Source organism: Falco punctatus (assembly GCF_963210335.1).
Source record: "Falco punctatus genome assembly, chromosome: 7".
Classification (NCBI taxonomy): Eukaryota; Metazoa; Chordata; class Aves; order Falconiformes; family Falconidae; genus Falco; species Falco punctatus.
Window position 1 is genome coordinate 60537150 of NC_137587.1, and position 15062 is coordinate 60552211.

The 15062-nt window shown below is 44.6% G+C and overlaps 2 protein-coding genes across 11 annotated transcripts in view; both read right to left on the reverse strand.

The window, feature by feature from the left end:
• CEMIP (cell migration inducing hyaluronidase 1) overlaps nt 1-15062 on the reverse strand; it is a 121839-nt gene that overhangs the window by 72190 nt on the left and 34587 nt on the right. The window lies entirely within an intron of this gene.
• Nucleotides 1-15062, reverse strand: part of LOC308067100 (cell surface hyaluronidase CEMIP2-like) — a 57156-nt gene that overhangs the window by 467 nt on the left and 41627 nt on the right. The window contains exons 19-23 of the mRNA XM_080395360.1: nt 8631-8813; nt 6546-6759; nt 5748-5849; nt 3338-3498; nt 1947-2056 (exon numbers count right to left, since the gene is read on the reverse strand). Of these exons, the coding sequence (XP_080251486.1) occupies nt 1947-2056; nt 3338-3498; nt 5748-5849; nt 6546-6759; nt 8631-8813 (770 nt within the window). The remainder of the gene's footprint in view (nt 1-1946; nt 2057-3337; nt 3499-5747; nt 5850-6545; nt 6760-8630; nt 8814-15062) is intronic.

Below are 15062 nucleotides of genomic sequence, written 5' to 3' on the forward strand. Positions count from 1 at the left end.
ACATCTAGGAGAGAAAAAGAGTGATAAAAAAGGCAATGGGCCTTGCTGAAGCTGTAACCTCACTGCATCACAGATCTGCAGGTATTTCAGTAAGCTAAGGTAGGTTCCCATACATCAGTTAGCAGGAACATTGTTTCACTCTTTATTTTTGAACGACTGATACTTTTTCATATTTGACTACATGAAAATGGTTAGGCGCTTGAATCCTTCTTTTATTAGTTTACATCAGTTTCTTCCTGTTATGCCTAAATATCCCCCATGTCAGCTCTGCTCTGGCCCTCTGCTGTCACAAAGTACAAAGGCATTATGTATTCTTCCATTTTAATAATAATGTCTTGTGTTTATATTATGCTTTTCATTGCAAAGACTCCCAAAGGCTATTTGCAGCTGGTTGGATCTAGACTATTCCTGTAAACACTTCTAATTTAAATAAGGTTTTGCGAAACCAGGCAACAAGACCCTAAATCCTGATCCTGCTGGGGTCAAGAGGGTCGGGGCTTTTTTGCATTATTCCTGGCGGAAGCAATATACACTCGGGAGCAAGGTTCCAGCCTGCCCTGAAATGCAGCCCCCCAGCGCGGAGCAGTCCTGCGTGCGATCGCTTTTGGAGCTGTGAAGTCAAATAGTGTGCATACTTGAATCAGCGGGAGAAAGCTCATGAAGCAGAACATAATTACCCAGACTAGAAATCAGGGCAGCCACGTGGGTGAGCACCCTTGCGCTTAGGGAAAGGAAAACAGGGGCAGCACATGATCGGCCAGCGGTGGCTTAGTCCCACTGCTGGACGCCAGCATCCCACCGAAGTGGCAGGGCAAGGAGATGGCCACCAACCACAGTGTCACCAGGATGCTAGTGGCCCTGCTTGCTGCGTTGTGTGCCTCAGGAGTAGTTGGGGCTGGAGGCTGAGCTGAGCTAAAATAACCTGGAAACGCTGCACCCAAACAAGTGGCACAGGTGGTTCAGGGACAAATGTTTGACAAAACAAACAAAAAAGATTGCTTTTTAATCAAAAAATTCCTTTCAAAAGTATTCAGGCTTTGATGAAGGAATGAAGCAATGAAGTTTCAGGACAAAAAAACAAAAAAGAAAACCTCAAAAAAACAGTTTTTTGGGAATCAAACAGGCACCAAAGTGAAATCACTGTGTCTACTGTAAAGGCTGTGCTGTCCTCCCCTGGAATGGTCATAGCAATGAGCTTTGAAACTTGAACCAGAAATTGATGTAAACTTTAGTAAAGCAGTAGGGAACAAAAAAAAATATCCCCAAATGCCCAAGAGAAAAAGGAAGCTGGAAATACAGCCAATTCTCCATCTGATCTCTGCTCGAGACACTGCATAAGAAATTTGAATCAAGCTGGCTTGTTGCTCTCTTGATTTCCTTATCACTCAAATTATTCCTGCAAACCTGGGCACAATAGCCCCCAGATTTCCAGTAGGAAACCCAGCATGGATTTCCTGGACCAATGAGACCAATGGATTTTTTGCAGCAATCCAAGGTAAAATTGTCATAAGAACTTTCCAAAACTGGTGATTGCTCTTTCCATTTATCCAGAAAATAAATAGCTCTTATTTAACTTCAGACTATTTTCTTTTTCATCAACTTTTCAGTTTATGATTGTTTTTCCTTGCAAAGCAGTTGAATTTTAAAGATGGAATCTTTATCAAATGATTTCTCTTTTTTTTTGGGGGGGGCAGTTAGAAAAACAAACTGCCTTTAGAAGGAAAAATTTGCAGTGTGCAGCTTCTCACTGGCAGAGTAGGGTTAAAATCCCTAGGTAGCTCCCATACTTTTCACCATCCCTAACCCGAGGCTTTCACTAGGTTATACTGGCATATTGTAGTAGGAAATAGATTGATAAGCACTGTATTAGTATGTGTACATTTTTGATACGGAAACACACCGATAACTCTTAAGCAAAAGAAACATGGTAGAATAAATACATTTACCTTCCTTGGGGAAGACAATAGGCTTTGCTGAACCTAACCTGGTAAAAACAGACATTTCAGAGCTCCCCATCACATCTGCGATATCACTAGAGCACACGAGAACAACTGATCTGAAAAGAGAGACAGTAGTTACTGCATGGTTGCAAAATATTACTTCATCAAGAATCTGCAAGACCGTTAAGCTCCTATTCAGAAAAGTACTTAAGAGCTTGTTTAACTTTAAGAATATGCTTAAATCCCTTTGAACTCACACGTCAGCTTTCTGAAGTTTAAGCCTCCGTTTAAATGTTCCTAAATTAAATATGTGCTTCACATGGAACCAAAATGAGCACAAATGACTGCTTGCGAGTGCATCCCTTATGGGAGAGGGACAGAGGCACAGAAGAAATCCAGTTGCTGTGCCATCCTGGGACTCTGAGACCACCTGTATCCTGGGTCTGATTTCCAGTCAAGCTTCAGTCTGGCTTTGGTCCTCACAGCTGTGCTTTCAGCCCCCAGTGAACTGTACCTGAAATGAATTACAGGCACAACTGGCTGCATTTAGCTGAATGCCTAGACTTGCAAAATATACATCCTACCAGAAAATCAAACTGAATGTACAGACATTGTATGGGTATACGTCACTTTATGCACGCTTGATACATGTACATACTCGTGCATTAATACAGATGTAATAACTCAGGAGTGTTCGAATCTTTGGTCATGAACTGCTCAGAAATGTCTTGGACTGAAAGTCTGTTTTCTGGTTATTTGACCTCTTCTGCCAGCAGCCAAGAATTTATCTATAAATCTCAGTTGTTCCATGTTTATGTGGCGACACATAAAACCACAAGGAATGTGGGACAGACACAAACAGAGATGATCCAGACCATTGCCAGGACACATGCAAGGTAACAGAGCCTGTGGGCAGGCAGGTCTATTCATTGGCTCACCCAGGAAAAGTCCTATTGGAAAATCTGGCACACCTATGATTTTCATCTGTCACAAGAGGCAAAAACAATCAGTAAGTGTAAACAGAAACCAACCCATTTCAGAAACGGAAAACTGAATCATCAGCTGCCAGGAAACTGCTGGACACCAGGATAGGTGCGCGGGATTGCAAATGGCATTGCAAGGACCTTCTCTACTCCATGGTGGAAAAGCAATGGTTAGTTTTGAAGGAATTGCTAGTTTTCCAGAAAAAGTGTTTCTGTCTGCTCTAAGCTGTGCAATCCTGGGACAGACACACTGCTTCTCTCTTATTATCTGGGTGATATTTGGGTTTTCTACATGTTAAATCTGTGCCAGATTTCTCCAGAGCACAGGTTTGGTTACAGAAGTAGGCAATTTTCCTTTCTTTGTCTATCACCCACGGGTTGCTAAATGAACGAGGCTCTCAGCAGTTTGCTTACCTTTCTTTTATAAATGTTTGAACATAATCAGTTATTGCACTGGCAACTTTTTCACCAGTAACCATCCCAAAGTGCCGCCTACTCACGACTGCTCCTGAACATGCATCTAGCACGAGGAAGAATAGCCCACGGCTACTGAACAGGAAAACTGAGTCATTTATCTGCAACAGAAAAGAGAGGTAAGTGTTAGGGAGGCAGGCTGGGGAGCTTCCGACTCAGATCATTCTTCTCCGTAAGGGAGTTACAAGCAAGGAAAATATCAAGGGTGTACACCCTATAATTTTAAATGCATTATTTGTACAGTTGAAGTGACATCACTGATAGATGGTCAGTGGTAGGAGGAAGCAAAACTCTTAGTTTTCTGTGGGGTACAAAACCATGAGAAATGAGGTCATTGGCATCTTTGGGGGATTAGGAAGATGCATTTGGGAAGCTGAGGACCCTGGGAGTAAAATGCTTAGTTCAGTCTTAATACAGTTTCTTTCCATGGGGGGAAAATTACTGTCACTTGGCAAAGCAGGTTTGACCACGGAGCAAGGGAGAGGTGCTGAGGCAGCAGATGGGGGAACAGAAGTGACTCATTAACTTTTTTTGCTTTCCCTGGAAATGTAAGTATCAAAACTAAAAGACTTCTTGGTAGGACTGTCTCAAGTGCTACAAAGAAGCTGTAGCACAAGTGGCTCCTACTCTCCTCCTTTCCTACAGCAAGGGCTCCTTCCTCACGGGATATGCCACCGTATTTGCTTTTAGAAAGGCAAAGGCTCTCTGAGGTGCCTGGCACTTGTGCCTCCCTGGGGACAGCCCAGTCAGGGAGGACACAACCTCCACCAAGGAGATCATACCGAGGTGAGGCTGTCTGTCAGAAAGCTGAGCCCAGGGCACACAACATGCCACTGTAATCCACAGAGTTGTCCAAAGTCAGCAGGCACCATGGAGCTCTGATACATCCCATCAATGAGACCTGTATGTCTCCAGGCAGTGTAGGGCCAGATGGAACAAGGGAGCCAAGTGTTAAAAAGTGCCTTCTGCAAGATGTTGGAGGATGCTGAATGCAACAGTGAGCCAAGGGTAAGGGGAACGTCAATGTGCAGGCCATGGGTGGACAGAGGGCAGTGAGGAGGAGCAAAGACAGGCTAAATCTTTTGCCTGGTCCTGGCTGTCTCACACTCCTAAGCTTGGTAAGTGTGTCAAAGTCTGGATGCACACAGAGCAGAGAGCAACCACCACTACAAACTGACCTAAACAAGAGCCATGGTCAAAAGAAACAGGCCTGCTGTGCGTCTCGCCCCTGCCCGCCTGCTGAGGACCCGACGAGGAGCCAGCACAAGGGCTCGTGTGGCCCCACGGGGGCTGGAGCAGGACACTACTCCACCTGGTTCCCTCAGTCCTTGGAGAAGCTTGGATTATAAATCAAAAACGTTTCTGACTTTTGCTCTTCATTCAGCAAAACAAGAACAAAACATGTGGTTTGGTAATGAGGACTCCTCTGCTTCACTTCTTTACTTCCAGATTTTCTGCATCTTTTAAGATTCAGGGTAAGAATCCTTCTTTAGACATTAATCCTTAACATGTGCCTAGCCTAGCCTTTATTTCAGCTAGGAGTACTTGTGTTGGAAATAAAACTTCCTTTGAAAAACAATACTTTGCATTAAAGCTTTAGAGAAGGCAAGGATGCTTTGAGGATGCTACACCCCTCCTGCAAGTATCTGCACTTCACTGCAGGTGAGGATGCTGCCTCCAGTAACACCTGCTTGCTAATGGCTTTGAATACATTTTTGATGATACAGCCAGTGCATGTGGCAAGAAATCTTGGCTGCTCAGACTCCTTAAGGATGCTGTACCAGCTTTGCTTGGCATTTGTTAGCATTAATTATAATTCAGTAGCCCACAGGCACATAAGCCTGGACAGTGTCCTTGCAAGCATGACTTCAGTCACCCTTCACCATCTGGACAGACATATAAGGCATGTGCAGGGACATCCTGACAACTCCAAACCCCTTCAATAGTGAAATACAGTTATTTTTAGCTTTTAGTGCAATGCAAGTAGAGAAAATCAGAAAAACAAACTTGGGGTTTTTCCCACATCCTTTGTAAACAATGATTTCTGGTGTGCTTCCCCCTACCCCCCTTCCTTTACATTAGTGTGGTGGTGTTAATTCTTCTTCTGAGGTGATAAAAGGCCTTTCCCCCCCCACCCCCCCCCAAGGGCTCAAATCCTCATCTGAATAGAATACAAACTCCCAGTGACTTTGATGGAGTTAATTGTAAGGGAGAACAATGCACTTGCCTCTTCCAGGGGAACTTCCCATTTCCTTCCAACAAGGCTCAGCAAGATTTTGCAGTAACCTTCCTTGGAGATAAAGTTTCCCCTGTTTCATCACCATTTCAAATGTGGTAAAACACAACATACCTTAATGAATGCAGATGTCAAGTGGTTTTGTACGTCCGCCCTGCCAAGAGACTGGATCTGGATCCTTACATACTTGACGGAGGGTGTGCTAGTGATAGCCAGCTGCAATTACACCAGAGACAGAAACTTAAAAACAAGCTCACTACCTGGCTTTCATCAACAAAATGACACTAGGTACCATTGCTCATATAGATACGATCGCAAAACTTTAAGAATTCTTTTTTCAAACTGTCATCCTGGTTCACAAGTAAGTGCTCGTTATGAAGACACCATTTATCACAGGATTGTGGCAATGCTGGTTGGAAGGACCTCTGATGGTCACTCTGCCACTGAGTTTAAAAGTCAAATACGAATTTCATATATTCTGCCTGGCTATAAACACAAGCGCAGATCTGCATGAGCCTGAAGTAATTCTACAGGATTTAGATTGGAGTGAATTTACAGTAAATGAGAAGAGAACTTGGCTCTGATTTTCCAGTTATTCCTATTAACCAGAATTACTTCCCAGTCTGAAATTCAGCAGCAATGTCATACTTAGGAATTCAAAGTTAATCCAATCCGAGCCCTCTCAAGAGTCCTTTTTGTTCATGTTTAAAGGAAAAAAGTGGGGAAAAAAAGGTGCCATGAATGTGCATTCACATGCTTCCCGTTGGGCAATTTCTCTGAGCCTGCCTTTGAAGCATAGCACAAAACACTGCCCAAATTCAGACCCAAACCCTTCCCGCTACACAGGTTACATAGCGCTGGGCAGATTCCCCCGTGGGAATTCCTCACGGCTTTTCTTTACACACGCGGTACCTGTGGGGCCCCGCACACCCTGCACGGCCCTGCTGGGTGCTGGGACATGGGGTGCTGGGGAGCTGCTGGCCTCTCCGGGAAGGGGTTTGGGGCACAGCTCCAGGACCCCCCTGGGTACATATGCGCCGTGATTTTGATACGTTCGCAGCCTTGCTGAGAGCAGTAACTGTGTCCTTCCCGCGCTTCATGGGCTTGCAGGTGAACGAATAGGTACCTACAAATGAGAGCAGAGGGATCAGAGACGAGCTGAGCAGAGGCGGAATCTGCACTTGCCAAACTGCATCATCCTTCCCATTTCCCGACATCACCAACTGTCTTACAGCGGTGTGACGTCACACATTTATAGCAAAATGGGTCCTGCAAGGATGCAGGTCCAGCTCCCCTCTCATCCAGGCAATCTCATCCCCCTCCCCAGGCAAGCAGGGTGTGGGGCAGCCCCTCTCCAACCCCAGGCACCCCGGCTTCTCCCCAGCGCGGTGGCATCCCACCAGAGAAGGAGCAGCAGCAGTGCTTGGGCTGTTCTGCAGGCTTGCCTGGAAATATCAGCATCTCCCTTTCAGCTCTGTGCCTTGCACGGTCATGGCCCGCAGGCAGAGCTTAGCCCTAGGCATGCCTGACAAAAGCCTGAAGGCAGCCAGGTCTTCTGGCCTTCGGAATTATATTTTTTTTTTTTCTAGCTGTTCTAAGTATGTTTTCAATCGTGTTCATTCTGCAGTTCAGGCTGAGGAAATTATATAAACAGCTCAGTTCAGCTCCAGGACCAAAAAGATATGTGAGCTTTAAAGGGATTTTTCATTCTATTTCTTTCAAAACTAAATACTTGTTTCTATTTGTCTGGAAGAAAGAATGAGTAAGCTTGGTTCCTTTCCAAGGATCCAGCATGTGGGGTTAAAAAAAGAAGGGGAAACATCCCACTCATTATGAAACAGTCTAAAAAACAGCAACAGGAAAAGAAAAAAAGCCAGTCCCGTAACTTCTGTACTCTAAAAGGCTAAAAAAAAATCACTGCTGAATTAAACAGAGAACCAAAAGGCTGATAGTGCCAGGATTAAGTTAGGTTACCCCACCAATCTGCACGTACCAGGTCCAGATGGCTGCCAGTGCCTCTTCCCCCACAGACCCACATGTGAAACCATTTTCCCAGCTATTCAGTGGTAAACAACCTGTTTACAGATTTTGGGTAACTCCCACCCCCCTCAAAAAAAAAAAAAAAAAAAAAAAAAAAAAGCAGGCAGGATTAATTAGTAAATTGTTATTTCACAATTCCTACAATGAGAGAGATCTGGCCATCAGCAAGGAGCCTGGTTAGCAGGGAAGACATTCTGGGATTTGATTGCTCATGTGTTATGATCAAATGAATAAATATATCCCATTTTATTTCAAATCTGGTGTTTGTGGATTGGTTCCTGAAGTATCTACTTAGTCAGGTGAGGCATCATGGGACCCATGGTTAGACCACAAAACACTTTTTTCCTCCCTAACTATTTTAGCTGACTGAGAAACGCAATTTTGTAATGTGTTTTTTTAACCGAAGGTGTCCTAGAGTCTTACAAAGATATTGCAAGATCTCTAGGACTCTCTTCATGCCTTCAAAATAAGAGATGTACTACGGTGCTCTCCTTTTCCCGCAAAATCTGGGTTTTGGAAAGTGATAATTTTAGAAATCTCTCTTCATGGCAATATGAAGAAGTTGAACCCTCCCAAACGATCTCGGCGTTGAAGCTGCAGCAGTCATGAGAGGGCTCCTTCTCATGGCCCTTTGGGGTGCAGTGGGTTTGAACAAACATTTACACCGCACCCACACCTGTGGAAATCTGAGCAGGAGGGATGCCTAAAGGAGCTGAGCCCAGCCAAGAAATCAGCCATTCTCTTAACAGCAATGCAAATCCCTGCTCGGTGATGCAGGCACAGACCTACCCCAGGCACTCCAGCCTGTACATCCACTGTGAAATGCCATCGGTGAAAGGACCACGCAAGATGAATGGGCTTGAGGTTTAACTATGAGGAAGGGAAAGGACGTGCTGGGACTGGTAAGAGAAAGACCCTGAGGGTTTGCTGCCCGTGCAGGGGCAATGCAGGGCTCACCCTGATGCTCTGTCAAAGTAGAAGAGCCGCTCGCCGGTCCCATTGAGAGCGCTGGCACGGGAAGGAGCAGCGAGGTAGTGCTTCACGCTGTGCACCGTCCCTGTCCGTTGCTGGTAGATATCTGCCACCACCTGAAACACGGCTTCTCTAGGATAGCAGAGGGCAACGCACAGCCAGTCTCCTCTGTTGGCAAAAAGAGGAGGCAGGGGGAAAGAGAGAAAATGCATTTAAGGGCTTGAGTGCAAGAGAGATGGTCTGCAGCCAAGAGTACAGTCTTCAGGGGAAAACAAAGAAATGTCCTTTGAGGTTCTCTTCCTCCTTTAAAAAAAACATAACAAATCCTCAAAGCCAAAGAAAATCACATTTTTTTGCTTCGTCTGGAAACAATGGCTGCTTATTACAAAGGTCTGATCCAGAGACCCCAGCTGACCTCAGAGGACTTTGAGTCAGGTGCCAGGATGGCTTAAAACGAGAGATTTTCTCTTCCTTGCCCCATAAGGCTGAGATACAACCAGTCACATACCCACTTGTGTCTCCTGAGGCAGCCGGGGCTTGTTTCAGTTCATCCGGAGCTGCTGCGGGAGAGGGAACCGGCATCCAGCAGACATTTCACCGGGGGCACAGATTCAGGAATTAGAAAGTAATCTCCAGCTTGAACCAGAGCCATGGTCTAAAGAGACCTGCTTCCTCCACTTTACAGCAAAGTTTATTATTATGGTTTCCATTAAAATCTCCCTCTCCCCGTCTCCTTCTTCAGCATCAGTTAGAATAACGAAGGGTAAAGTTAAATCAACTTTTAACTCTTGTCTACCACACTTTCGGCACACTCATTTACCAGAAAGATTGTCCCCATGGCTTTCCTCTATCCTGTGATTTGCATTGCTGCCCTCATGGAGAGAAAAACCGGCTCCACACTAGAAACTCCAAACAAGACACAGAGCCAAAAGATGCAGTTTGGATACGGACGGAAAAGGATCCTCCACAAAAGATCCTGACACCCTTCCCTGTCTGTGGGATGCACTTGTACTGTGCAAAACAGAGAGCCACAAGAAGTTTACGCTTCAAAAGAAAACCTGAACGCCAAGATAATTAGCTTAATTTTATTTTTTCCTTTCCACCCTCTGAAGTGGCTCAGCATGCCACACTAAGGTGCCTGAACCAGTACTGTGGTTAGCTTTCCTTTATAATATCAAAACCATCCAGGCTTTAAAAGTATTCTTTTAACTACCTGGCTTCCTGGTTAAAACATGAGAATATAAATTTGGCTCACAGAAAGACAAATACCACCTTCACTGGCTGTCGTTCTGGGTCCTACAAAGCTCTGGAAGACAAAGTTTCTCCAAAGGCTCCCCTGAAATGACCTGCCACCCATCCCTGCATTAAATGAGGGGACACTGCTTCGATTTGGAGAAATCTGGGAATCTGGATACCTAGACCTCTACTTTGTATTACACATGGAGAACACAAAAGCAAAGCTATTTCAGCCTTTTTCTGGTTTTCTCATTAAAACCAAACAAAACTATCTACAGGATGGAAGAGGGGACAGGCTGTTCTAGAATAATAAATCAAAGCTGCACAAAGACCCGTCAGCTTAAGCCAGATACTGCCCTCTAGATTTTAACCAACTCCAGCTGTGTCATAACACAGGACAGCTAGAAAACAGATATATTTTCAGATGATTTGGCCTCCGACTAGAGGAAATGAAAGAAATGCACCACAGCCATATTTGTGGAATATTTTTAGGATGGAGTCCCAAGACATTTGGCTGTTTCATAAGGGTGATTTGCATTGCGTTAGCACATTTCACCCCCTGAAGACACCGTCACAAAAAGGGCTTGTCATCTCCCTCGGATGCTGGGAACCAGCTTTGGTGCTGTGCTACACTGACTGCTGCCTCCCTGGGGAATGAGAAAAGCACTAGAAAAGGAAACTGGATGCTGAAAGAAAAAGAAAAAAAAAAAAAGTGTGAAAAAACCCACAGCTGCGACAGTCTTGAATTGCTGGGGCATTTGGGAATATAAGCGCTAGTGTGCACGTGAGCAGGCTGAGTGCAATGCTGAAATAAACTAAATCAAGATTGAAAAGATCAAATGAAAAGCACCTACTTTGGAGTTTGTGGAGCAAACAATGGAAATAAGTACACTCCCACAACAAAGGGCTTGGGAGGAGGTGGGAGAAGGGGCAGTATTAGAAGTTATCCTTTAGGTACATATAGGAAAGAATAAGGTGGTTATTTTCTCTTTAATTTAGCGGTGTTTTAACAGTTTCCTATTTAGTTCTTTACTTCAATTCTGTTTCTTCAGCTTGTACAAGGTCCACCGTAAACCTGTCCAAATACCTGTCTGTGTGGCTGGACTGGACTCCATCCTCTCCAGGAAAAGCAAAGCAAGAAACATCAGCACTGCTGCGGGATGGTCCGCAGGGCTCTGCCTGGCAGCTGGCCGGCGGAGGGGGGGGTAGATGCCTGTTCTCCAGCCATTGCCAAAACCCAGGGAGAAATGCAACCTCAGGCAACAAGCAGTAATGAGGCATGGGACGCCTTGGACACTGCGTTCAAAGTCAAACAGATGTGCGTATGCCTTTCTCAGCCACGGCGCTGGCCACCAAGGACCTCCCGGCTGGGCCACAAGTGCAGGAAGCCTTCCTCTCTCAGGGTGGTCAATAAGCTGGAGCTTCTGCTTTATGCCTCTGCTTAAACCTCGCCATTCTGTCTTATTTACAAGCTGCTCCTCTGGGGTGAATATTTGTAGGCACAATCGGAAAAATTTGAATCAGCCTAAATATCTTGCAGGGCATTTGGTCCTTGTTCTGCCACTCTGGGTACTGGCGTGTCAGCTGGGATCTGCCCAGGTGCGCCGAGGGCTCTGGGACACACACAGCACTAGCAAGAAGGGAAAACACTGAATTCATAATGGACCCCAAATTATGAATTCCGGGTAATTTCAGATCCCAGCCCGAATGCTGTGGGAACATCTGTAGCTTTAGACGCTCCTATGCTTAACTACCAGCACAAACTAAGGGGAGAGAAATCATTTAAAACACAAGGGGTAGAAGCCAGACTATAGATAAACAAAATGCTGTCCAATGTAGCAATACACAGGACATTTTTTTTTTTTTTTTAATTTTTATTCTTAGGAGTTTCTTACAAGAGAAACAAATAAAAATATTCTCAGGTGGAAAGTCTGACTTTAGAATTAGCTGTCAGTTTAAGGGAAAGTCATATTAATATGCTTAGGAAACTAACTTGAGCTATTTAAGATATTTTCACCCCAAAACTAAGTAACTGTTCACAATCTTTTTTAGTGATAAACTATAGTTCATTTTATAAGTAAGGAACATTCTTCTTTCTTTTTTTTTTCATTCTTGCTCTTAATCAGGCCAATATTTTCCTATGTGTTTTTACCAAAAAAACCACCAAAACCTGGCATTTGAAGAAGAAAAGTGAAATACGCGCTAGCAAAAAGTCAGTGGTTAATGGGTCCTAACAGTTTCAAACGCCACTTGGAAAATTTTTGAGAGTCTGGCAACACCAGCCTGTATAAAACTGACGCTTCTGCCCCTCTGTTACTGTCATTCAACAGTCCCCACAGGGTGTTTCATGCATTTTTATGAATGTATTTAGCCTGTTTATTTCCTTTTGGAAATGGCTGGATGAAACAAACCCGAGAAGCCTTTCTTTTTTCACCAGGATATTGGCATTTGCAGTTCTGGCATTTGCAGTTCTGGCTCTTTCAGGTGAAGCAAAAACATCAGACAAAGTGTTAAAAGAGTATTAGGTTTTGGCAATAAGCAGGCTTCCTGGGATAAGCAAAAACAAAAAAAAGGATGAGGGAAAGGCAAAAAAGCAGGCAAGAGGTTTTCTGTTCTCGGACATGTGGTAGATACAGATCTGCACGTACACACATACATACCTCATTTACAACCCTCAGAACACCCCCCCAGTTCAACCCCAAACTCCCAAAGGCAAAGCCACTCAAGGAAACGTGATCAAGCAGGCAAAGGAGGGGAGATTTTTGCAAGTGGTGGGATGTAAAGTGAGTCATGGAACTTGGAGATGAGATTTGGCTGGAGTAAACATAGAAGGAGTGCATATCTGGGGCTCTCACCTCCTGCGAGGGGACAAATAACACTTGTTCAATCCTGTGAACATGCCCCTTGACTACATCAGATGGAGCATCATTCCTGGGCAAATGGGTATGATCTGGCCGTGATTGCTGGTTATGCTGGATGTCAGTCCTGGCTGTATTTTAGCAAAGGGAACCTCTAAGCTGGTGATTATTCTAGCAAACAGCCCCACCATGTTTATTGACATGGTGTGTCACATAGCTGATGACCATGGAAGTACACGGTCCAAATCCTGATCTCACTGATGAAAATCTGGGGTAAACTGATGAGGGAATGCCATGGAATACAACTAAAAATTACTTACTTTTTCCTTGGGCTCAAAAAAAAAAAGAAAAAAAAAAAAGAAAAAAGAGTTCCATCCAGTGACTCAGTCTCCCCCAACTGTCATTTCTCCTATTTAAAAACAACCCCTCCAACATTTTGGTCAACATCTACATGAGCTGAACACCTCGAAAGGAAGTAAGACAACTGGGAATTTCAGACTTTCCCATGGCAGATATCCCCACATGCTGCTTCGGTAAGTTTCTCTCTCACAGGCTGAATTTTGAACTTCAAAAGACAAAAAAAAGCAAAGCCAGCATTCAGCCTCCAACCCATCCCACACACAAATCACAAGAGGTCGATGCTCCTCGCTGTCAGTCAGCATGAAGCTGGATTTTTTCTCCCAAAGTGTCTCCTGGCCTCAGAACAACCTGCCCAGCACCAGGTTCAGTCTCCTCTGGCACAAAACCTGCTGTCAGGACAAGCCAGCTCCTCTCCAGCTAGCATCACTGGTGGGGAGAACAGAGTGAGAAATACCCACACATCTCACAGGTGCTGAGAAGAGTGGAGAAAGGGCTGCAAAGAACCTGGCTCACGTCCTTACCTCTTTCTCCCAGTTCAAGCTCCTTTCCTTGAACCCATGTTTCCCATCAGCTCCCTGCAGCTGTTGCTTGCTCCTTCTCTTTTTCTAGATTTCTTTTTCATTTTCTGCCTTCAACTCCAGTCCATTAAACACATCCAAACCCCCTGCGATGACAAACACAGCTACTGGGCAAACATCCTGCAATTTTTTTCAGGACCTTGTTATTAAGGATAGACTCCTCTGGAAGACCACTTTCTGTGGGAATACTAACAAGTCAGGTCTGTGTTTACCTAAGCAGAGTTGTGCATATTGGGATTTAAATGCCTTTCCTAAATGTTGTCATTTAGGAAAAGCCATTAAAAATTCAAAGGCATAGGCCATCTCTTAATATAAATTATATTTTCTAGTTTTACCCACGTGCCTCCTTAGGCAAAAAGAATGTGACTTTTGCTTTTGAGAAGCTCAACCCATTATAGAAGGGATCCTGCCCTGAGGTACACGTGTGTCGATATTCATGAAACCAGGACACGACGCAGCCAGCATTTGGCTCAGAGACAACTGTATTCCAGCAAAAATAAGAACTTCCTGCATTTAAATACAGTACACCATCTTATCATCTTTTTTCCCACCCTATATGTTTTCATGGAGGAATCACATTCCAGTTTTTTAATGTGTCCCCAAGTACCCTGTTGCTGACTATTGTGAATTTGGTGTATTCCTGCTGCTGTGCCGCAGAAGCACGTCAGGTCAGGAGAAGCTGGTGGCCCGGAGGAGCCCCAGTGGACCAGGAGAAGGGTGAAAGCAAGGAAAAACCTTCAGTTTCATGTGGCAGGCTTCTAAGTGATGAGCAGCTTTGTTTGCCATGGCCACCTGGGGATTGTTTTATGCTCAGATGGCTCTAATTCATGCTGTAAAAGGATCATCTCAGGAAGGACAAGCCTCCTCAGAGTCACCTTGTTAATCCCAGCTGCTGCCACTGGGCCAGCTGCAAACACAAGCCACAGAAGACAGAGAGCAGCAAGGGATGCAGGGGGATAAGCAAAGATGGGGTTTTAGCATCACCTGAACACAGCCATGTCACCACCTGCTTCGGCCCAGCTGTACTAAAACGGTGCAATCTGCAATCTGGTGTTCTGGCAAACGGTTTTGTTTCTTTCCAATTTTTTCAAAAATATCTTGTGGCTTTCATCTATGGGTTGACCTGCGGGTAATTTAGGGGATTTAAATAGACAGAAGGGAATTGAAATATATCTGCTGACTTCTGTGTTGTGTGGACGATTAACTCTGAATCACAGATGTTATCAGGAGGGGCAGGCTATGAAACCCAAGTAGCACTTTACTTATTATTATTATTGGAAATAGCAGTGGTGTTACTTGTGTTACATCCAGGTCTGGGGGATCGAAGTCAGAACACATGTATATACAAGAACAAGAAAGCAGTCACAGCCTTGAACTGTTAGCTC